The 25,171-nt window shown below is 47.7% G+C and overlaps 1 protein-coding gene across 2 annotated transcripts in view; it reads right to left on the bottom strand.

Annotated features, from left to right (window-relative positions):
* Nucleotides 1–1,092: 1,092 nt before the first annotated feature.
* The window catches only part of BAZ1B (bromodomain adjacent to zinc finger domain 1B), an 82,410-nt gene continuing 58,331 nt past the window's right edge, over nucleotides 1,093–25,171 (bottom strand). Inside the window, exons 11-19 of one of the 2 annotated variants that reach the window (XM_067537750.1) lie at nucleotides 21,248–21,346; nucleotides 20,641–20,818; nucleotides 19,150–19,335; nucleotides 13,982–14,129; nucleotides 11,934–12,081; nucleotides 9,717–9,835; nucleotides 6,382–6,533; nucleotides 4,111–4,214; nucleotides 1,093–3,498 (exon numbers count right to left, since the gene is read on the bottom strand). In XM_067537750.1, the coding sequence (XP_067393851.1) occupies nucleotides 3,132–3,498; nucleotides 4,111–4,214; nucleotides 6,382–6,533; nucleotides 9,717–9,835; nucleotides 11,934–12,081; nucleotides 13,982–14,129; nucleotides 19,150–19,335; nucleotides 20,641–20,818; nucleotides 21,248–21,346 (1,501 nt within the window). In that variant the 3' untranslated portion in view covers nucleotides 1,093–3,131. The other variant, XM_067537751.1, reaches the window with a different exon arrangement.

Here is a 25,171-nt window from a genome sequence, read left to right as displayed (position 1 = left end):
TTCTGTTTATTTGAATGGGCAAGTCAGTCACTGAGATAAGCATCTTAACCCATCACGTCCCAATCCACATGGCTTCCATATGGATCTGCAGCTCGACTTCCCAGTACGTTAAGCCACGTGAAATATCCTGCTCACCCCGATGCATGTTCTCGGGGGCTAACTTCATTATCTGGAAGTCACGTTTCTTCAGACAGGCCAAAGGGATGTGTCCTCAATGACTTGGAAAACGAAGCTGTTGGGACTGATAGCGAGGCAAGCATTCACTGAAACTAGTGAGGAAGTTTTGTTCCAAATGCCAGCCAAATGATCCTGCCAATCCCCTAGAAAGTTCATTTTGGGGGTGGAGAAGCCCAGAGTTTCAGCCTCTCTGTTGTACTTGTACAGACTGTCACCATCAGATGTGGGCACCTCACATTCTTTAATACATCAATACCCCTGAGGTAGCAAAGTGCTATTATGGGGACCTGAGGACCAGAGTGACTCGGCCAAGACTTGCTCATATTGGGAACCCAGTTGCAATTCCAATGGCTGGAAGCGGAAGCTAGAGATTCAGACCGGAAATAAGGTGTAAATGAACAGTGATTAATGGTAATTAACCATTGACAATTTACTAGGGTCATGGTGGATTCTCCATCGCTGCAGTTCTTAAAATCAAGATTGGATTGTTTCCAAAGAGATCTGCTCTAGAAATTCTTTTGGGAAGTTTTATGGCTGTTGTGAGAGAGGAGGTCAGACTGGATGATCACAATGGTCCCTTCTGGCACCTAGCTCTATAAATCTAGGCCCAGGATAGGACCTTCATGACTGGGCCATGCTTCATCTCTAGTCTAAAAGGCAGTTTGCTTCAGAGTCCTAGGTTCCTGAGAAGCATTCCAGGTGGGAGAGCGTTTTCAATCCCCGCTCCTGGGCTGCTACACACCCCCAGCAACGAGAGACTGCACTGGTTTAAGTTCTGAAAGTGACAGGATCAGATTCTTGTAGCGACTTGGAACAGCTGGATGTGGGGTGTACGTCCTTCCCACTTATTAGTTCCACTTACCCAGGCTCTCCCTCTCACCCAACTCACCCAGGGAGTGCTGGTGGCTAGTGGGTTGCTTTATGAAAGTAGCCCATTCCTCCCCAAGATGCCAACTGTTCAGAAGCAGGCTCCGAAGGGGAGAGAGCAAGCCCTGCAATCAGCCCCACTCGGAACACAGCTCCGCATGGACAGGCAGCAGCTAAGGATTCTCTACAGGCAGTTTTACAAACACAAGTACATAATGTTTATTTTTAAATTTCCATTTTATTACAAGTACAGCCCTTGACAGAATCCCCCCGCCCCCCAAATGACAATGAAAAAAAAAAAAAAAAAAAAAAGTACAGTTCCAAAAGGTTTCACTGGGTAGGAGCTGCACAAAATGTTCAGTATTAACCAGACAAAACAAAGCCTTCAAGAGGGCAGGGGGGGTGCCAAACAAATGTCAGTGCTAGTTCTGTGGGGCAGGACAGTGGGGCTGGGGGAGGAGAGGAGGAGACTGGAATTCTGCTGTAGGCTCACAACAGTGACGGACAGTCCAGAATCGAACCAACAAGTGCTTGGTTTAAAAACAAAAACAAGTACACAAAATAGGGCTGCCATCTTCATTAACACATTTTTATTCTCAAATCAGGAGTTGCACGTTTTTTAAAATTTAGTGATCAGTACAGAATAGCCACGCAGCTATTTTGTTCCAATTTCAAGACATAATAAGTTCTACCCTGATTTTGTTAGACCAAAATCTGTCATGAGGGAGAGGCAAAAAAAAAGTTTTTGCTTAAACAGAAAATCAGTAACAAGTGGCACAAGCTGCTGGAAACGGATGAGAGAGTAACATCTCTCCCCCCAGCACAATCTATATCCCCACTAATCAACCACTGTGAAAGTCAGAGTCCGCTCTTCTGCTGCGTTACAGGGCATGGCAGGCGGGTTGGAGGGAAGGGTGGCTGAGTTAGTGGAGGTATTACTATAAAAGGTGAGAGCAAAAGGGGACAGTGAGTCCCCTCTTCCTCCTCCCCAAACAAATTCCCCATCTTAACTCCAGCTATTGATAGGAAAACAAGTGTTTTAGAGGGAAAAATATTAAGCAAACACATTTTCATATAAACTGTACTGTACATGTGCCAAAGCAAGACAAAGGTATCTTACAAGGTGTTCTTTTTACAAGCTCACTGCTAGAAACAAGTGACCAACTAGAAAATTAATTTAAAAAGTTACACAGAACAAGTTTCTGCTGCTTCTCCTTCCCGGGGCTTTTCTACATGATGTGTGGGAATGCCACGCTCTCTGATGTGCCTCTGGCATTTGGTTCATCCACTCAAAGGGCGACGTGATTCTGTGCTGTTAGAGGTGAGCAGGGGAACTAACAGCCTGTTCTCTGCCACGTACAAGTGGAGCGCTGCAGTCAGAAGAAAGGACAAGCGCGTCGGAGCATGACCTCAGACCACTCCCCCAGAAGAGACAGAGGAGAGAAGCAAGAGCACCTCGCAGCCAATTTCTGATGATGATGCTGGTGAAAGCCGTGTCTCCATAAATGTAAGTGCTTGCTCTCTCTACACGCCCCTTCATTGGGGGCTCAAAGTTAACACCATATAAATATATACATACAAGAACTAACGGCCCATTGGCCTGATCACACTCAGTCCTTCCGTGAAGCAATATGATCCCTCCCCATGCTAGATGAGGGCTGGTTTCACATCACAGGCAGCAGATGGCAGGATGTCCCCCAGCGCTGCAGTGTTCGCTGCTCAGCTTATAAGGGAAGGAAGCAGCTCCATTGCAAGAAAGCCGACAGCGCCCCAAACTGAAGGCGGCTTCACACTCCCCTGTTCAATTAGGCTTGGGCCAGTTCTTCCGCTTGCCCTCGTGCCTTCTCCTTCTAGCAGGACAATCCCATAAGAGCTTTATGTATTTTGCTGCAAGTCACCTCTGCTCACTTGATGGATGGCCAAATACTTCAGGAAGTTTCAGAGAAATTACTTACTAGAACTGGTCACGGGAAAGGCTGGATTAATAAAGAGGTGTCTGCCGCTTCCTAAATCCCTTCAGACAGCCAAGCGCCCAGCAGCATCAGAAGGGCTGCTCCAACTCTGTCTCTCCCCCAGGCTCCTGCCCCTCATTTCTTTCTCTTTCGCCCCCTGGAATGTTCAGTGGCCTCTGACTCACTGTCCCCTTCCTGCGCCTCCAGTCCCTGGTGCCTGGCAGAGGGCTTCTTGCGTTTTCTGCGCGAGTACGTGTGGCCAGGCAAGTGTTTGTGCAGCATATCAATCAAACACTGTTCTGTCTTCTCCAGACAGGACAAGACATGGCTTCCATTCTGATTGTAGTGCTCAGCATTGGAGAACACCTGCTTGATGTCAGAGAGGAACTCTAGCACAGAGCGATAGCTGCCGCACGAGCACTTGCTCTGCATAGTCTGGAAGTCCATGGGCTGGCTGATGACCTCAAAGTAATCTTCAGCTTCCTCTGTGGTCACTGGCTCCCTGCCGAGGAAGGAGTCACAGAGACAAAAGTTAGTGTCAGACACTGGTATTTCCCGGATACTAGGAGGACACTCACACAAGCCTGCCATATCCACTGGCATGGGCCCAGCAATAAACCCCGGGGCCTAGAGCCCTTTACAAACCAACCATACCCAACATCCCACGGGAGGTGGGCAGCTTTTACAGGTGGGAGAACTCAGGCTGTGACAGTGTCTTGCCCCTCATCAAGAGCAGAGCTGAACTGGAAGTCTGGAGATGATGGCTCTAGCCACAAGACCATGCTTCCTCTAGAGGGAACATTGTGGGCGTTTCTGAGGGGAGGCAGTGGAGAAGACCCCTAACGCTCTGCTGCTTTCATTCCTGTGCAGAGAAGGGATCCCTAGCTTTAGGGGCCAATCTTGGTTCCCTCCACAGAAACTATTCTCCAGAGACACGGAGCACAGGCGTCCTTAGTGTGACAGACAGACCCACGTCCCTTTCTCTGTACACATCCTGCTTTTAACACCCAAGCCTCTTGGTTGCAGGCTGTGGCTTCATGCAGCCCCGAGGCTTGGCCACTCCCACTACATGTGCAGAGATCCAAGGACAGGCAGGGAGCCCTAAGTGCCTCACCTGAAGGGCCAGCTGAAGCGGTACTTGATGAGCTTACTGAGGATTTCCTCACACTTCTGCAGCTCCGGGTTCTGGCGACGTGAAGTCTTCTTTGTTTGAAGCACCTAGCCGCAGGAAGCAGAGGAAGCCATTAAAGGGAGGGGAACCGGCATGTGATTTAGCTCTAGTCAAACAGTTCCTAAGGGCTCGTCCACACCGAGACTTGGTGCGCAGCAGTCAGGGTGTGCATGTACAGTGCACTACGTCACCGTGAGGACCCTGCTACCACGCACTAAAAGTTCCCTAATGCACACCAGAGCGGGGGCCTCACGGCGACTTCATGTGTGGCAGGCTAGCGCACTGCACATTCACTCACACCTAAGCTTGTTCACTGTGTGGACAAGCCCCAAGCAGAGGAAAGTGATGTCTTAGCAGAGTTTTCCTTTTCAATCTTATCACAAGCAGGTGTATCGGGGTAGGGGAGAAGTGATACTGCTGTAAAACCTGAAGCTTAAGGCGCTCAAACCCAACCATCCTCTCTGCGATAATCGAGAGACAAACTGCTCGGCTGCGGAAGCTTTGATGGTAACAGCCAAGAAATGCCATGGCAGCTTGAGTTACAAATCGGGAACCCCGTCCAAAAGCTCTGACAGGAATAGTTACAGGCAGCCCAGTCCTTTCTGCCAGGGGCAGGAAGCTTTTTCAGAGCGTTTCAAAGACAGCATGGTCAAAGCAAGCGGCCAAAGAATAAATGACAAGAAATAGTGTGCAAATCCCTCCCTCCTTACCCCTGGGTGGACAGCACACGACAAGCAAAGAGGAGGAAAGCAGTTGTGCTGCCATGTTAACAGGCCTGCAGCAGAGGCTCCCAGGCCATTTTAAATACCAAACGGCAGCTGATGGCTCAAGCTTCACTGTACTGGAGAAACAAGCAGTGTACAAGGTCAGCCATTTGCCTAGGGATTTGTGGCAGGTCGGCCATTACTATCCTGGCATCCACGGCGGCTCTGAGCTTGGAAGGTGTCACTGCATACAGATACGCTGGTATGGAGAGAAGTGCAGTAACATCCTAGACCTAGGATACGACTCTCAACAAGGCAGATTTGTGCTGGGAAGAGAAGCAGGGAGCTAACAGGACCTGTCTCCTCAGTCTGGAGAGTTGGAGAGAGTGACAATATTTTACCAAGGCACCCAGCTCCACAATTCCCAGCAGCCAACCCTGTTGTTTAGATGAGACCATTCCTCATCCAAAAGCACCTCTAGCGAGCTATGGTGCACCTCCCGGATTTGGGGAGCAGGCAAGCAAGCAACAAAAGGCCAGCAGAAAAGGACTCTCCTGCAGAGGTTAGCTCAAGACAACTATAGAATCACTAGCCATTCTTTGTCCACCCCAGACCCCCTAATGCAGAAGGAGCCTCGCAGTCCAGCCCCAGAAGCAAGAGACTGTTAGTGCTGGGAAAGACTGGACCAGCAGCACTGGTAACAGCAGCTCAAGTGACACTGCACCATGGTGCTAGAATACCAAACGGGGCACACGCCCCCCTAGTGGGGAGTGGAGGAACGTTTGGGGGTGGGTGGGGAAGGAGCACCACTCAGCCCCACCCTGCCCCTAGCTCTGCTCCAGCCCCACCCCTGAGTCCCCGCTCCACCCCAAGCCAGCTCGGCTCTGGGGAGGGCAGAGACGGATCACATTACGGGTGGGGGGGCATGATGTAAAAAGTTTGGGGACCACTGTCCTAACGGCCACATCCCCGGGACAGTCAGCACACAGCCCCCAGCTCCGCCCTTCCCAGGGTGCACACAGGATTGGCTCTATTCACACACACAAGGTTTTATTCTTTAAATGTCAAGTGAAACCTAAACCAGCTAAATTATGTCCTGAAGGTTGGGGAGTGACCATCCGGACAACAACTGTCAGAAAATGGCCAAGCCCGGGGAGCGAGGGTCCAGCATTGCTGGCATTCTATCACCATCCCGGACCCCCCCTTCCCCCACCTCTCTGCACAGACACATGGATACTATTTAAAACCCTTTAACAAGCTGCAGGCCGCCTGCTAATCAAGGGGGACAATGTGTGAAAGCGGCTGGGGAAGGATGCCTGGCATATCTGTGCTCCGTTTGCGCTGGGCCCTTAAGGATACACTGCCTTTGTTAGCCCGACCTCAGCCCCGTGTGGATTTCACAATACAATTCAGGGCATTTCTCTGCGAAGGGGAGGGGAAGGAAGTGTGGCACCTGTTGAGTTTATAATTCATGAAGGGAGCAACCTCCTGGGGGCAATTTGGCGCTTACCAGCTCGTCAATGTCTGCTCCGTTGACAGGTGTGGCCCGCTGCCGGGGTCCTCTGGTGGCATGCAGCGACTGTTTCTTCCCTTGGTGCCTGCCCTGCCTGGAAGGGTACATCGCTGTGCTCTGTTTGCCCTTGGCCAACTTCCTGGGTCTCACTGAAATGATCAGCCACAGCTTTAACAACAGACTCACTTGGGGAGAAAAATCGGAGAGCTTCAAACCAAGGAGAGAGGAGGACAACGAACAAGAGCCCTTCAAGCCTCTTGGCTTCTGCTCGGAATGTAAAGAAGCTGACCCATGTGTTATCACCTCTCCAGGTTACTGAGCCCTGGTCTGCACTGACCTGGCGATTCGGTGGCAGTCGACGGGAGTTACACACGCTATGCAGAGTAGCTTGCGTAACTCCCGTCGACTGCTGTGCTTCCCTTCTGCGCAGCGTCTTCACTGCACTGCGCCGACGGGAACCGCGTTCCCACTGACACAGCGCTACGCCACTTGAGGGGGTGGTTTACCAGCGTCGACTTTTTGATCGATTCAGCGGTCTTCACTGACCGTTCAATCGATCCAGATAGGCCGATGTGACGGCGACTTTGCCACTGTCAGTATAGACATACCCTGAGATTGCCTCCATCACAGACAGAAGAGCCAAGAATCTAACCTCCACAGAGACAGTCACAACCACAATCGAAGAATTCGGTGCCCTGAGTAGTGGCCATATGAAAGTGTGAACAGGGAGTGTACCATCTCTGCCCAGTTGTACCAAAGCAGATAAGGTCACACTGCTGTCTCAGCTGGCTGGACAGGTGCTACTTCTCACCAGTCCTTACTCATTTCTGCATATATTGAATCAGCCAAGCTCCCATATCCCTTCTCCAGTGAGACGTGTGGGCAAATGCGCCCTTTCCAGAAAGGGCGCTGGTAGTTGGCAAAGACGTTACTCCTTCTCATGGGTGACCACACACACAGAGCCAGCAGGCCCTCCAGTTCAGAGGGGGTGGGGATTTCTGAGCTCGTTGTGAGCAAGGTTCAGCTGCGGCAGTGTTGGAGTTCCTAGTGCTAAAATGCTGATGCCCCGCAAGCCCACGAAGGAGGGTGGGAGGAGAGAGTTAAGCCTTGCAGATAACTTATACCTTCCTTTGCTGTTCAGCCCAGAAATTTGTGGGAATCCCTTCCTGTCCTGTTCTCCACTTGCTCCTGCCAGAGTGCAGACGGCTGAATGGGTGCCTTTACAGGCATTTACAAGTGGCCCACACAATGGGATAAGCCAGTTGCTAAGTCCCCCTGAAAAGCTAACTGTGCGCACACTGGGTGTCGAGTTACTCTGGCAGGGAGCTGCTCCACATGCTGGAATTGGTAAACAATGGAATTTTATTCCTCAACTTTGGGGCTGCTGCTTTATGTCCCAGATAAATGGTTTTTGCCCATTTGTCAGCCTGCCTGTCACCGTTTTAAATGGAGGGGAATGCAAGTGTGGTGACGAACTGTCTCCTGTCTTAAGTTTCTCCTGTGACCCCTGTATATTGGGCGTATGTTGGTCTTTCCTCCTGAGTAAACGCCTTCCACCCGATCAGAAATGCATAGGAAATCCATGTCCAACATGCAGCAGTCCTTCCCTTGTGGCCTCTAATCCAGCCCTGTCCAATAAATCATCATGTCAGGCCCCCCGCAGGAGAAGCGTGTGTCAGGGCAGTGGGATGTCTGTATACTGTCGCTCCCGCTTGTGTGTCAAGTTCACAGCATGTGTTAAATGTCTGACAATCCAACATTCTATATTCTATCCTAGGATAAACGCTACACAAGGATTAACTGGGACGTCTCAACTAAAACAAAAAAGTTTTCCACAATGACCTTTCCATGCTAATGCCCTGTAAAGCTGGGGGTTGAGTTTAATGCTTTATTTTTAGTGACAGTAACCCTCTTTTGCCATTGTCTGAAAACCCTGGCATTGGGCCTGGACCTGGAATGCAACAAGGGCTGAACATACTCCAAGTGTGGACATGGATACCCATAGAACAAAGAGCAACCTAGATCAGAAGATCAAGGAACACCCCAGAAATTAAACAAAATGGAAAAATGTGTAAGGCCTGAACCAGCCAGCTTGAGCTCCCTAGTACAAAGCACTCCCCGGATGGAGACACTTGGGAGAATGCATAAAAATCCCCTGGCTCTCAGTCACTGAATTCCACCACCAGCTTTGGCTGAAGGGTTTGGTCTGAAGCTACAACTTTCATGTCAATGACACTTCAGCTGAAAGCAGATGTCATGCATGTGCATTTCAGGGATCTTTCCAGTTCATGTTCCTGATCTACGGCAGCAGGGCAGCGTTGAAGTCCCCAAAAACAAACCGAAGGCGACTGAGTGTGGCAGGAAAGAAACTCTGCTGGATTTGGGGTGGAGAAGCATTCATTTAACTTGAACCTGGAAATGCCATTCTGAACCGTGGTGGGTGAGGTCATGTCTTTTATTGGCCCAACTTCCGTCGGTGAGAAAGAGAAGTTTTTGAGCTTAAACAGCGCTCTTCTTCAGGTCCTCAAAAGCTTGTCTCTGTCACCACCGACAGTTGGTCCAATAAAAGACATGACCTCATCCACCTTGTCTCTCTACTATCCTGAGACCGACACAGCAACTGCCTAAGAAAGAGCAGCCTCTCAGGACAGTTACTACAGCCATTCGAAGCTTCCCTGTCAATGTCTGTTCAGTTCAGTGATGCAGCCCGGACAGTGGACGCTGGGTATTCTACAGGAAGTGACAAGTGAAGGTGAATTTTAATAGCATATAAAAGGAACCTCATGGTGACAGGCCTAGAATTACCACCCCCACCCCTAATCCCAAACAAGGTAACTTTTAGTCTTGCATTTATAAACGTTTTGGGGTGGGAGAGGAAGAGACAGGGTTCCACTTCTCATGGACAACAAATGCTGACAAGTAAAAAGGCTATTAACAAATAATCAATCATGCTGCTTGCTAACCTTTCACTGCTGCAGGCCCCTGCTGACAGCTTAGCAGCAGTTTTTATGGCATCAGCTGTGAATCAAGAAGCGTGGATTGCCACACTGGAATGCAAGCATGCTCCCGCTCCTTTGAACTGACGTACTATTTAAACAGCTCCAAGGACAGTCTTAGTCTTGAAGCAGCAAAAAGCATGAAAGCAGTCGGCTCCCAGCTCTCCACAAATACATCACATGACTGCAGCACTGTCTGAAAGGAGCCTCCTTATACACCTATGTGAGAACCCAACCTCTTCCTCAGATAGGACACACAGCCTCACAGCGGATACATGACAAAGAGGGAGCAAACTACAGCTCAGTCCACATGATAACCTATAGTCAAAGACTTACATTTCAGTCCAGCAACCTCATAATCTTCTTCCTCTTCTTCATCCTCTTCAGCATCTTCCTCATCTGGGCCTTCCTCACCCTCTTCACCCTCCTCTTCAGCAGAATCTTCTGTATAGTTTCTAAAAGCAAGATAATTAGTTAAACGTCAGACATTCTTGATAAACTAGCAGGCTGGCTAGCCTTGACCCTGGGAGTTTCACGGCATGTTTGTTCATACACAGACTTGCTGACCACCTCAATCTAAAACAAACATTTGCTTCACATTGCTTCACGCTCTAGCACTCTGTTCTTTTTCAGCAAGGATATCATGTTAGAATTATGGCTGAGATGGCACTTTCAGTCTCTTACCACTTTCCAGGCTATCACTTTGAGGCTGACAGATTTCAGCCCAAATGCTAACCACTTTCAACAGTTGAATACTTGCGCAGTGAGCACCAGCTCTTCAGTTGTTCCAGAAATCTCGGCCACCCGTGACTGAAAACTTTGCTGTGTAGTTATTCCTCAATAAGGACAAGTGTTTTGGGTTTGAGGAAGCATGTCAGGAGAGCACATTAACTGTATGCAGTCCTCATACCCATGTAGGTACAATGCTGCCGATGCAAGGGGAGCATCTGAAACAGCTTACACGGAACAAGTGCAAGGCAGCCAAGATGGCCTTCGCAGACGCTCCACACATTTAGTTAGGCAGTCCTTCCTCGATTCTTCTCCCTCCAAACACATACTAAGTTTGTTAGAACATGAGATGTAACGTGAGACTGTGAGTGTAGTGGAGCAAAGGAAAAAAAAAAGGTGGCCAGCAGACAGGTTGTCAGATCTGGGAAGCCACATTAAAGGGCTTCTTAAGATGTTTTTGGGAGGAGACAGGGAAAGAAGAGTGCCTCCGTTCCTACGCCATCTGACTGCAGTGCCACTTTTTCATGCTCTGTGGAGCACAGCTGATTTAACATCATAATAAGCAGACAGCACAGCTACATTCCCACCTCTACAGAGCAAAACACTGGAAGTGCACATGTGCAGACATCAGAAAATGCAAAGTTCTGGTTCCCAGCGTGAGACTGGCCCTGTGCAGACACCTATTAAGGCCCAGCAATTATAACAAAACCAGGAACACAGAACAGTATGCACATGCCAAAAGAGACAGAAGTATGCTTTGAATTTTCTGCCTTGCACGAGGAAAGTCTCAATCATTAATTAAACGAAAGAAGACTAAGCTCCTGCGACAGAGCTGGAGGGTGTTCCAAGGCCAACATTCGCTCCCCTTCTGGCCCAGCTGGAAAGAATAAAGTAGTAAATAGATAAGACAGGTGTTACTCCACCTGATGGCTCACATCCAGGAGCAAAGCAGCTTGCAGATGACTCTGACACATCAAAGCAACTGTGATCTCAGGCTAGAACAGCTGTGTTAAAGCCTTGCCATTTCAGAACAAGCCTGATAAACTCCTTTTAAACAGTGCCCAGAGAGTAATTAATACTTTTAGGGCCATACACCACCTGCATATGACAATCTAATATACTTTGTATCATTGCTCTGGAGGGGAGGCTGGCTAGGTACCTATTCTTCAGGTGGTAGTCGGTAGCTTTAGCCCTCTGGCATAAATGAAAATGCTAACCACAGACAGTCATTTTAGAAGAGGAGACTCCACCATAATACTGTGAAGAAGTAGATATCAAGTCTTCAGTGATATGGTGCCACTGGCTACATTGGTCTAAACAAATATTTATGCTCAAGATTGCTCTCTGCTGAGTAGCAGACCATGGGCTCAGGATCTCTCTCGGATGGAATGGAACAGCAGTCAGTTCAGGCCACTTCTGAGAGCTCACCTCGGGTGGAAGTCAGCAAGGACTGCAGTGCTAGGAAGCACATTCCTATGAGCAAGCAGCCAGACTTACAGCTGAAGCACTAAGTGCGGTTCAGCACTAACAGCAGCCCTTTCTTACTGCAGAGACTTTTTTCCATTGCCACAGTGAAGTTATTTATTTAATCCCCTCAAAATGTCATGGGTCATTACAACACAGGTGTTCTAATGTAAGAGCAGCCTGAAAAGATTGCTCTGCTATTGTTCAAGTGCCTTCAAGTAATCTAGGTATTTCCCTCCTCTAAAAGCAGTTACTGATTAAAGACTGACGCTTTGGTCTTTTCATGAAAGACTCCTTAGTTCCCAGAGCCTGATTAGAATTCTGCACCAGTGACAGCACGAAGAGAAAGGAAGGTCTCACCTCCCCCGGGAGCTGCGCCTGGCAGTAGAGGGCTGGCAAGCAGGACATTGCCACTCGCCATCCGGTATCTCGTAGAGCGCTGGTCTCAGACAAAACAGGTGGAAGGCTTTGTTACACACGTCACACAGGATCAGCTTGTCATCTTCACCTAGGAGAGGAGAGAACTTGCATGAAGTTTAGTAGCACAGCCCTGTTCACCCGGAGCAGAAGCTGCTACCAATACAATGGAGACACGGACAGAGATGGAGGGGGCCATGTCCCCTTAAACAGTATGGTCACTGCACCACAGTTCTTCTGCTGCAGTGACAACAGCAGCCTTTTAAAGCCCAGGGGAGTTTCCCCAGCCCTGTTGGGTCTGGCTTTGAGCAGTACAGTGCAATTGCCCCAGTAGGCATACTGCCTCTGTGCTCCCCACTAACTTGAGCGAAACCCTATTTTGAGTCAGCTTCTTAGTAAAAACAAGGTGAACTTCACAACACGCCTCTCCTCCCTACACTTGAAATTCTCCTTTCGTCAAATCAAGCCTTCTGGGCCCAGGTGGGTGCCTTTGACTCAACAAGGTGCCCCCTGCTGGCGATCGATAGAACAGTTTTTGCAATGCTTCAGAGGACATCTCACTGACTCACCTCTCATCCCAGTTCAGAGAATCAGGCCCCCAGATTCCTCCTTCAAAACTGATGCTTAGTCCTCAAAGGCTATCCTAAGCATGCAAAGATGATTTGCATGGGCCCTGGGAAACTAGAGGAGAACAGAACCTTCCCTGCCCCACCGCCCATGAGCATTTCAAGAAAGCTCAGCACCTCCTGGTGCACAAATGCAGAACGAGAACGTTACGTGCGAGGTGCTATGTGCTGCCAGGCTCTTCTCTAAGGGAAGGGAGATGGCTGCTGCCTGCGGACACCTCCCATTCAGAGCATGGCATGGCAGGATAACTACTGGCGACACTTTCTCTACTCCCTCCCCGTGACCCTCAATTTATGTAGCTCTCCTGCGTACACCTTTGCCCATATGCAGGGCATGGTATGAACGCAGACTCCCCTGGCCCAGGTCAGTTTCCTCCTCCACTTGCCAAACTAGTAGTTCAGTGCACATGGCCTCATCCCTCTGCCTACCCTCATGTGAACAGCAGTAGCCAGCTCACTCTCTTTCACCTCCACAAAACACTCCCTAGAGCAGAGCACGGAATCAGGGTGAACAGCCTGATGCAGCCTAATCCCACCACCTTGTTCTCTCCCCTTCAGTGGTGGTATAGTATTAACCTCCTGTAGCACACCAACCAAGAGGAGAAGGGCTTAACTCACAAGGCTCCTAGACCCACTGAAAATTCAAGCTTGAAAGTGAGAGAGATGAACACAGACATGAACTGTTTTCAGGCAGTCTGCTTCGGCCAAGTAGAAGAGCACTAACAGAGGACATATATAAATAGATCTCAGCATGCAACAGCTTCACCTATCATCACAGAGCAAAGCTACAGTGCGAGGGGCTTAGAAAAAGGACAGTTTCATTTAGCCACAAAACACTTGTGAGTTATTTCTGTCAGAAATGCTCAGCTCAGAGTGAGCCCCAGGCTTGGGGAGGATGACATGAACTCTGGATAGGAAATGAGCTCATGACTGTTCCCAGAAGGGCTTGTTATTCTAAAGAGGCACTTTCATAGGACAGGGATTTGTATCCAGGTGATCCTCAATGTTCAGGACACAGCACTTGGATAAACACAGAAAGACACAGGACAACTGCCCTCTGATGATGTGCAAAGCGATGAAGAACCTTGAGTACTACAGAGAAGACCAATGACAACATCCAGGGGTGCAGGAGAGGCTATGGAAATCACAGTCCTGCAGTGTTCTGTACAAAGACATTTAATTTGAGTTGCAGTCTAAGAAGCACTGTGACATTAGTGCTTCTGAATGAGTGAACCTGATGTTCAGAATGAAAGGGCAGCGAGAGCAGGATGTAGTGACTGACTACAGGAGCGTGTTACCAAGGTAGGGCACTGACAGGCACCAGCGTTCCCCAGTGTTAGGCGAGCTTGGGCCTAGAATGCGTACCTTTCTTGCGACACACTTTGCATCTGGCATTCTCTGAAGACATGTCCCATTTGATACAGGCATCCAGCATCCCAAGTAGCACGTGCATGCGGGAGAAGGTCTGGGCCTCCCGGATTGCCGTCTTCCATTTCTCCACTGCTGAAGCAATCTGCAGACAGAACTAGGTTTATACCAAAGCACATGAACACAGCTCATTATAACTTGAAGATGTCTTACATTCTTTAGTTGGAGGCTCGTCAGCCATAATTCAGCTATCCTATTTTCTATCTTCTACCCAGCCTCAGAATCTTATTTGAGGCTTAGCCTCTAAGCCAGAGATCCCCAAATTGTGGGATGCACCTCAGTAGGGGGGCTTCAGAAGGGCATGGCATGGCCTGGGCCAGCCCCCACAGGGGCAGAGAAGAAGTGCCACACCCAGCCTCCTTCTGTCCCCCGTCCCCGGCTACATCCCTAGCCTCAGCCCTGACCACACGCCTGGCTCCCAGCCCCACCCCTGGCCCCAGGGCTGCAGCTACAGCTCCCACCCCAGCCCCATATCCTGACTGCAGCTCCGGTGTGTGTGCGCGCGCCAGTAAGGAGAGGTGCTACCCCAAAAGTTGGGGGACCACTGCTCTAACCAGACTCACTGATCCAGACGTGTTCATAACACTTCAGTTTTTTTGCACTTCATGACCAGCCTGAAACAAACCTACACAAACTGCACTACATTCTTTACTTTGAAAGTCTAACCCAAATACTTGTCAGTCAAAGAAAATAAACGGCAGAATTTTAGACCCATTAAAAATAGGATGAAAGTTAAAAGGCAGCTGGCAGACACTGTTCAGATCATGACTGCAGAGAACAGCCTGTGCTGCCCTCCAGCGGACGCTCAAGGAGCCATTCAAGTCTCTCAGCAAATCCATTAAACAGATTAGCCTCAAAGCTGTTTAGCTGATGGGTGGGTGACAGTGACATCAGCCACAGCCAGGTTTGACAGCATTCCGAGCCCCAAATACAAGAAGCTATTGTCACTGAGCTGCGATAAACTTCCGCACATTTGAGTTCCTCCAACTAGCTGCAAATTAGACCGTAAATATTAAACACTGGGATCTGCACCAACACCAGGGCTGGAGTCTGCACACAGTAAGCCACCCATGAAATCTACATTTCAGCACCAGAGGTTTATAAACAAAGTTGCAGTAAGTCAGAAATGCACTAGAACAGAGAAGCAATCCAGAGCCATTGCATGTTCATCTAAAATGCTAATCCTTTGCTTTACAACGATGAGGTGATGACCTAGTCCTGACAGGGACATAATAGGACTCAAGTTAATATTCTTCTACCCCAGGAAAATGAAAAAACAAACAGTGAAGTGTCAGACAGGAGAAAACTAAACTCTGCAGCTGACAGCAATTTGGGAGCCAAACAAAACCCAGGATTTTTGCAGAGTTGCACATTCCCCTCCCACTGAATTTGAGGAAGTGCAGTGTATACTGGATGCTTGGAAAACAACACACACAAAACTGTTCTAACACCCTAATATCCTTACTGTTGCTTGCTGGAGCGGCACCTAGAGCAGGAGACACCGCCTGGGACAGTGGAAAACTGCACAAAAAGTTGTGGGAAATTGCAGAGCATCCTGCCATTTTTTGCAGAACACTGTTGAGGTGCTTCACATATTGGGTAACTGATTTTCCAAGTAACTGTTCCATGTTTTTGCAGTTAACACACTGGATCACTGCTGGGCCAAGATAAATGTGCAAAAGCTGCTGGCAGATTCTGCTCAGATTTTTCTAGTCAAGTCTGGCATTTACCAGATCTTTAACGTTGCTTCCCAAGCTCTATGAGGCTGGGGCTTTGCATTACCAGCTTCCAGGGGAATTCAGACTATTGTTGCACCATAACCTGTTAGACATAACACGAGATTCAGTGAAGTTACTTGCATTCTCTTGACTAGAGGAGAGAGAATTCTGCAGCTGCAACCAAGGAACAAACAGAGAAATAAGAACAAAAAGAGCAGGCCCCCTTTCATTCTTCAGCTCAAGCGTGACAGAAAAAGCCTGCTTGGGAGAAGGACAAAGCAGGCTAGAAAACCTATTGTCTGCCAACCTCAGACTGAAAAAATTTCCATCTGAACAAGTGAGATTTAATTACATATTGCTGACCTGCACTTAAAAATCCAGGCTGCATTGAAAGGTCTGTCTACACTGCAATTACAAACCTGCACCTGGCCCATGCTGGCTGACTCAGGCTCCAGGGCTTGGGCTAAGGAGCTGTTTAATTGCTATGTAGACATTTGGGCTCGGGTTGGAGCCAGGGCTCCAGGACCCTACGAGATTGGAAGGTCCCAGAACTCAGGCAGCATGAGCCCAATGTCTACACAGCAATTAAACAGCCCCGCAGCCCAAGCCAGTGTCAGCTGGTATGGGTCAGCCAGGGGTGTCTAGCTGCAGTGTAGACATACCCTTAATGACTAATGCATCCAAATCTATGGCTAAAAATAGGCCTGCTGCCTGTTCCCACACAAATGCCATTGACTGGCAGAAGGGCTAGTGACCTGCCTACCCATCTCTCTCTCTGGTCACGCAGTTGTGCCCCATGCTACACGGTAGACAGAAGGCACATAGCCAATTCTGTGTGCTCTCCCTAAATTACAGTCTGGGGTACATCTGCCAGTCAGGGACATTGGCATGGAAATCAAGGCTGGTTTTCACATACAGCCTTAGGTCAGACAGTCAGTCAATGTACTCGGTATTCAAGTTCAGGTCCATGCAGGAACTGGTCTTCGAGGGAAGAACTACAACATTGGAACATTCATTTGCATTTCAAAGCTGCAGCAGTCATGTTTTCTGGTCAGACATTTGCAATCCAAACTATGCTTGCAAGGTCACCTTAAAAAGCAATTCCTAATCTGGCAAAAAGCACATTCCAGATAAGCTGGGGTGAAAAGACAATGCACTCTAATGCTAAACATACCAAGTAATGCCAGGTATGTCCAGGAAACTCCCAACAGCACAGCCAGATGTAACTGGTACTGTACTGGCTGTCCTATCAATCCTCTGCCAAGACACAGGCATGGTAGTAAGAGTAATGGAAGGATTATTTGTAAGAGATCTGCAACTCCAGGGAGTAGTTTACACTGCCATGCTCCAGTAGTGCTGAAATCTACATTGTCACCTTTAAGCTCAACTGGATAATATAAACGGGAGTCACATTAGACAAATTAAGTGGTGCTATAGAAGAGTTAAAGACCCACAGCTGAACTCTGCTGGGCATGCATTCCCAAACTGTTTAGAATAACACCACTCCAGCTTTTTATTTAGAGAGAGAGAGTCTGAATGTTCTAAGTTGTCTCAACAACACTGAAGGAAGTTCAGCTACGTTAGGAAACTAAGCCTGTTTTGATAATGGATATCAAACTTCTCTATTCCCAACTATGGTGTGGACCGAGGGTCAATCAAGTTCAACACCCACTGGAGCAAAGCATGCTAGACACCTGGCTTTGCTATAATGAATGCTGAACTCCCTGCCCCTGTCCATGGTAATATGGCTACTGGTTGACTGTGCTTGAAGGAGTGGTGAGAGCAATCGGTGGTCACCTGCTACAGTGGCTTACTTGACACCCATAGCCAGAAATGGCTCAGTCTGAGGTATATACATAGATATACAGCCACACAGGTTTGAAACCTGGTTCAGCTCTAGTATGAGTCTAGAAGGAACTGAAGGCTTATCCACACAGTTTTTGTACTGCTATTAACTATACCCATTTGCAAACCAATGTTCTTAAATTGGTACTACCCCTAGTATGGATGCAGTTACACAGGTATGAAAATGCTTGTATCAGTATAGCTTATTCTCGTAAAATGTTCCTGTAAATGTGGGAAGATTGATGATCCAGAACCCTTCTATTCCAGAGATCTGTTAACTTTAGAGTTTGTTTTCTGCTGCCAGTTTTCTAGGATAGCCAGCCCTTCCCTACAGGCAAGTCACCCTCTGTGGTGGAAATGGCTGGAGAATTAGTCAAGAACAAATTAATTTAGACTTTTCTACAGGAAACAACAAAAACGGAGTATTGCAGAAAAACTGAGGGATGCATCAATTCCCACTGGCTCTAGCCATGCCTGAGCCAACTCTGCAACCTCTCTGATGGTCACAGTGTAACAGACAAAGGCTTTCATTTCCCTTCTAACAAGGGATCAGCAATGCTGATAAGAGCTCAAAACATGCAGAAATGAATGCATCATAGGACGCATCAAGAAGCTCCCATTCTTTCACAGAAGTGGAAGCCTCTGTGGTTTCAATGGGAACAGACTTAGGTCAACATGGAGTGCTGCTGAAAGAAATCAATCATAGGAAACACATCCCCACATAATGCAGTGTACTGAAATGACAGTGCTCCTCCGTTCCACATCTGCACCATGGACAACCTTTTTAGCACAGCTTCTTTGATCACGGTTGCAATGCTCCCACCACGCTGCCTGGGGGGGAGGAGGAGAGGTGGAGCTGGTGTTGCAGCTTTTCTCCAGGTCTGCTTGGCCTCTTGCATCTTAAGTACACCTCTTCACTTCTCCTAATGTAGCTTCTCTGGTGCAGGCAGATGAGGCTCATCTCCTCATTGGCCAGTCAAGCTGCATTCAACCCTTAATTCAGCAACCTCCGTGAATCTTCCAACCCATCAGATCTCTCTTGTCCCCTTGCATAACATCTATCCTACTCTACACCAACTCCCCAGGAAACCTCAGCACCCCACAGTTCCCTCTAAGAGTGAAGGGATTAAGAACACTTGGCTCTACTAGTCCTCTCTAAATGGATGCAAAATTTTCATTAAGCTTTCTAAAAACACTCCCTGATAAGCTCTCTTACTGGAAGATCCATCCCCAGAGCAAGGAACTCAAGACCCCTACAGCAGTGCAGTAGGGCATGGGAACCAGAAAGCTAAACGCACTAACCAGCTTAATGCTTTTCAGGGAGGGAATAAAGCATGGATTCTGTAGCATGATTTTTATCTTGACAGCACCCATTTTAGACTGTATGAGGCGAGTCACTCACCCCACAATACTGATCTGATTGCACCCAGAGCCTGAAATGGGGCAGGATGAGAGATGGCGCTGGGCTTCACACCTGATGGAGTAAGCCCAAAGAAGAGCTACATAAAGGAAGAAAAGGGATGCTACAGTGATCAGTAATACCTTGGCTTCTTCTGCCATTTTCTTCTCTTCATCTACCTCCTCCACTCGGGCAACAGAGTCCTCTCCTTGATGTTTCCTTCTCTTCTGTTTAGGGGCCATGAAACCTTGGAGGAACTTCTTAATGACACTGGCCTGGAGGGCGATCACACATTCCCCAAAATCCTTTAGGCTCTCCAGCGAGCATACCTATTGGGAACACCACAAAACCATGTCATAATAGGACAACCTACCCTAACCAACATCCCAAGGAGGCTAGTCCTGTGTAAGTACAGACCAGCGATACTCAGACTGGGGCTCCCGAGCCACAAGGGTCTCTTCAATGCGTCTCCTGAGGCTCTTTGCAGCACATGGCATTAAAACTCTGGGTGCTTTCATTATTAACCAATCAGGATGCTTTCACTATGTTATTAACCAATTGTAGCTGATAAAATAATACTTGGTCAATCATTTTGCTGTTGGAATATATAAACTAAATATTTCCCATCCTACTGCTTAAACATGAATATATAGTACTATAGCAAATGAAACAATGAATTCACACTTCTGTGGGTGGTGCTGATCACTAAGGTGGCTCCTGAACCCTGAACATCACCGGTGTAGACATTCGATTACTACCAATGTCTCAGTCCAAAGTCTGCCCCCAACTTAGTTATGGCATCAGCATATTTCCGTCGCCACCAAAGACAACACAAGGTGGTGGTGTTCCTGGATAACACTGCCAACACAAGCAGGTTAGAAAAAACAGAACCTATGTATTTTAAAACGCATATCATCATCTGGTAATTAAGCACCAGAATAGACATCAAGTAGATCCTCCATTTGGACATTTCAGCAGCCTGAGTCCCCTGATCAGAAGTATTCCTTCGCCCTTACAGCAAATGGTGCAGAGTAGAAATACTTTGTAGAGTTGACTCTGGACTTTCAGAGGAGCTCTCAAGCAGCTGTTTTAGCTTCTCTATCCACACTGGCAGGTCGTGGTGAAATGACGCTAGAGGAAGACCAAAACAATTTAAAACTGCCAATTCAGGGTCCTTTTTAGGGCTGGAAGCAGTTTTAATTGTTTTGCCTGTCGGGTAGTAACATTTTCACCATATAAAACTGCCAGTACTGATAGAAAAGCTAAAATCGATGCCAAGAACTCCCCAAAAGACCAAAGCCAGCTTTAAAACACCATCCAAAGTGGTGAGTAATTAATTGATTTAACAGGTTTGCTGGACCTCCAACCTCAAATCTAAGATGGCACGTCTGCGAGAAATGTGAACTAGCAGTTCTTATCTAGATGTTGGTGACACACATTTAGAGATACTGCTATGGAAACGCAACACACAAAAGGGACAGTCATAACTGAATTTCTAGAGCCATCTGCTCAAGGGAATACTGAAGAGCAGGAACCCACAATGGCTATAAGCCCAGGTGTGCTAGAACTTTGGCCTACTTTTTCGTCTTCAGAGCTACTACACGGGCATAAGTTTAACTCCTGTGTTCCCTCACCCTGGCTTCAAACTCTGACGTCTCATCAACATATCCTAGCCCTCCTTTCTGCAGCCGAGTCGCCACCTCAATAAGATCGCTACGGAGGAAGTTGAGCAGCTCTTGATTGCCATCACAGGACTTCAGGCCTAGGTTTTGTTTCCGAGCCAAGTGGATGGAATGTGTGAGGTCCTGATACCTGGAAAAAACAAAACACCCTCTTTTGAACACGTGCAGGCTACTGCGCAGAACGTAGTCAGTAACAGTTGGAGTGTGCTGGAGGGAGCAGCAGTAGCCCAAGTTTAATCTGCGCACTCCATCAGCTACCGCTGTGCAGTACTATCTTAAGTTTCAACAGCATGCTGTAGCCTGACGCTAAGGAACAGCACCTTTATTTCCAGCTGTGTGCAGCAGTTTATGAACTGACCAGGTGTTTTAACAACTGAGACGTTTGCTGTTGGAGAACTCGCAATATGTTCCTGAAAAGAAAAGCAGCCACTCTCCCCACCCCCTTCGTTTGTATGCACATGACCATACTTTTGCTGCATGCACCAACGCTGGTAGCAGGATGGTTTGCCCTAACAGAATACACCCTGCAATAGGCAAAGTGTACGCAAAGTAAGAATACCTTTTCTGTAACCGCTCCTTCAGCTGGCTCTCTCTTATTCCCTGGGGATGCAGACAATCCAGCAGCTCATCCAGCTCCTTTTGGCTATCACAGAGGAACCTGAAAGACATAACAAGCATTGACACCAGCTCTGCTGCCTTAACAGGTAACATAAAAGCCTCCTGTGAGATAGGCAGGGAGCAGGACTGACCTACAGGTATTTGTGAGCTACGGCCCAATCTGCACAAGGCAAGGTCACAAACCAATCAAGTTGTATTATGGTGACACAGAAGCCTAAAGCTGTCCCCAGTTGTTATATCTTGGATGAAGAAAAAACAGAAATTTGGGGTGGAGGGGAGAAACATTTACTTTAAGGATTAGACTTGTTTAAAAATGGCATTTGAATTTACAGCCATCTGTCCCAAGGGTTAGGTTCACTAAGTTATAGCCATTTAAGTCACCTGAAAAAAATCAATCTGATACACTGGAAAGGATTGGTATGTTACGTATTGCATAGCACAGCAATTTCATCATCTGTCCTGTATAGTCCACAACTTATTTTATTAACCCTGAAGCACACTAGATAAATGACTATGTGCTAGTTTATGGCATAGCCACTGGCGCTCACAAACTCATTACTGCTAGGTTCACTCCCTCTACAAGTGCAGAGGTTCCTATCCAGGAACAGCGGGCAAGAATTCTGGAGCTCCTGCAGGGCTCCCACACCTCCTGTACACAATGGGCTTGTGTTCCATAAAGGCTCCCTAAACAGAGGATCTCACAGCAGCGCGGGCGGATCTGCAGTTAGGTGAACCTGACAGTCCAGCAGCTCTGCAGAGGTTATGTGCGGGCGGGTTTATTGGAGCATTGTGAAATTACAATTTAAAAACAGTTTAATTGACTGATCTTCAGTGCCAGCCATTAGATTCCAACTAATGTAAACTGCTCTTAATCGCCACCTGTTTGTTACCCACTATTTTTCTGGGTGCCAGGGGACCCCTCGTTCAATTCACCTCAAAATTTGGTAGAAAAGTCTCTCAGATCCAGACTTAATTTACCAAGATTAAGGCAGATACTCCTTTATTGGTGTATTAGAGAGGGAGTGTCCATGTTGGGTTTAACTTGGAAATACAATTTAGCAACTTTGACTATGGAATGGTTACCACTGCTCCAAAACACAGCTCTAGTCAGCGAAACTAATTGTTCTCGACTTGTTTCCTCTCACGTTGTGTGTAAGTGTAAGAGATACAGGTGGACCACCAGAAAGAGACTGTTCTAGCTCCTCTTGGGATAAGAAAAATATTTGCTGGCACTTTTTTTTTGTTTTGTTTTTTTAAAAGATAATGTAACGTTGTTGAATATAAAATCCAGGGGGGGGGAAAAGTTTTTGAAAATTCTACCGTGTTGGTTTTAGTGGTTTGACTCATTCTAGCAACACAGCTACAGAATAAGTTACTCCAATAAATGTGACTGTGAAAAAGAAGAACTAAAGAAGAGAGTGGCTTTGCATCTTACAGTAACTGTGGTTCAAGATGTTTGTCTGTGTGGATTCCACGTATGGCATACGTAAGATGAGACTCTTTTGACCTACAGTGTCTGCTGGGGCCATGCCTATATCCTGCATGTCCTCCTGCTTCCCCCACCAAACCCCAACAGCACATAGAACAGAGCAGCCCCAACTGCATCTCATTCCCTCACTACTCCAGATTCCTAGCAAAGATGGACTCTGAAGGAGCAGGGACAGAGGGCAGGTAATGGAATCTAAACAAACAGAACACGTAAGAACTAGTTACTGTAAGGTAAAGTAAGCATTCCCTTGTTTGAGTCTTTGTCTGTGCAGATGCCACTTATGGTGAGTAGCTAGCAGTTCCCATATTAAACAGGAAGAGTCTAAGTACACCTATAATGATGTGACAATGATTTGAGAAAATGCTGAAGTGGTATGGAAGTCTAAAAAATGTATTCCTAAAGAAGTTCCTGACTGGATACCACCTCATGGAAGATAGAAAAGAAAAGAACAAACTACATAAGAAAATCACTGAGAAAGATGCTGCCATCGTGGAAATTGACTATAATGGAGCAAGAAACGTGGCACTAGACAGACAGCAGTGGAAATACTAGGTTGCCTCATGCGTCACAAGACATGGGAGCATGTAAGTTAAGCTAAACTGTACCTAGCTAGCTAAGGATTGCAGAACAGATCTCTGGAATTTAGCATCAAATCTAGACTCAATATCTGTGACAGGGCGCTGGGGGATGAACCCCCCACCGGCCCCCTGCCACGGTAGCTTAGCTATCTCAGGGGCAGCAGAGCAGGTAGCTGGGGCTTGATTGCCTGAGGGGAGGCAGCTGTGCATAGGCACATGCCTCACAGCCTGGCAGGGGTTTGATTAGACCATGAGCAGCTGCAGGGTTTATAAGTCAGGCCCCAGAGGGTTTGAGAGGCCAGAGGGGAAAAGAGTCGGGGGAGTGCAGAAGTGTTCCCTGTCTCCCTGGACCCTGAGTAGCCCCAGCAATGGCTGGCCCAGGCAAGGAGTGCTAGGAGAGTCTTGTGCACATTGTAAATAAACCATTGGTGACTGCAAACTTGAGGGTCTCCGAGTCCTTTGTGGTGCAGAGGGACACCGAAAAAGGCACGGTGAGGGGATGCCGTGCTACAATATCCAATGTGTAATGCTTGGTATTATTACGACCAACCATGCTATGGCAAAGGCATGGGCTAAGCTCCAAGTGGCTGGCCTGCAGGTGTCCGACATAGAATATTTCTTGGGCATGCCGAGGAGGTTGCCTGGGCCCTGATGTCTGAGGGAAGGGGCATACATGCTAACTGCTGGTAATCTGTGATGCACTGAGTAATCCAGTTGGATAATCTCTGAGGACAAATGACCTGACTTTTTGCAGCCTTCCCCAAGGCCACAAATAACCAAAGTTATTTCCCAAGTGGCTCTGTCTTGTTTAAGACAGAAAGGCAGGTTTAGAAACATCCAAAATATGCAGCTTGGATTCCCCAGGTTACAGTAGGGTGTGGGGAAGAAGACAGGGAGGTTGATTGTTTAGTTTAAGTGAAAAAAAAAATCAGCCAAGACTCTAGTAAGAAACTTAGAGTAAGGTCTCAGCACCACCATATGCCCCTGTTTAGGGGACTCCCATTAGTGCCTGAATCTCACTAACACCTTGCTGAGGAGATAACCACCTTTTTCATGGCTTGGAGAGCACGGTGGAGACAGCACTGGGGTAAGGGTTAAGAAGGGGAGTTCCCCAAGGCTTATTAATACTACATTATAGTCCCCAGATGGGGGAGGCAGGGGAGATAAGTATGAACAGACCTCTTAGAAGTTTTGAAACAGTGGAATCAGAGAACACTTTACACACTGGAATAAGAGGTCGCATGCTGAAGCAGCAACCAAATGGACCCCAACAGAGCCGGCAGCCTGAGCTATAGGATGTAATCCAGAATCTCAGGAACAAAAGCTTGCAATGGGACGTGGAGCCCAGATGGAAAACCCTCTTCAAATCTGGCTTAAAACTGATCTTTTAGTGGGCTCCCTGTACTGTGCAAGGAATACTTGGATCACCGAGGAACAACTTTGTCTGTTGTACTCAGCCATGCCAACTGCCAAGCCATGAAGTGTAGAGATGTAGGGTCTCGGTTAAGAATTTGTCTCTGAATCTGGGAGCGTAAGCGTGGCAAGATGGAGGTGAGAGATCAGTGGCTGGGTGGACAGATTCAGTACATCTGTGAGCCAACCCTGTCTAGGCTTGTAAGGGGCTATGAGTGGCCACATCCTGCCTGGTCTTCCTTAAGACCCTGGGCATCAGGGGATGGGAAAAAAGGCATAAAAAGGTCGTGGAATGAGGACCCTGGGCTGGTATCTGCTCTGGAGCAGAAAAGAACGCATTTGTTTCTGTTGGTGACAAGCAGTTCTATCACAGGGAGCCCCATCT

This window comes from Emydura macquarii, unplaced genomic scaffold (assembly GCF_026122565.2).
Source record: "Emydura macquarii macquarii isolate MOO-44397 ecotype Brisbane River unplaced genomic scaffold, CSIRO-AGI_Emac_v2 contig_450, whole genome shotgun sequence".
Classification (NCBI taxonomy): Eukaryota; Metazoa; Chordata; order Testudines; family Chelidae; genus Emydura; species Emydura macquarii.
Note: the sequence above shows the minus strand (reverse complement) of the source record. Positions and strands in the feature narration are given on the sequence as shown.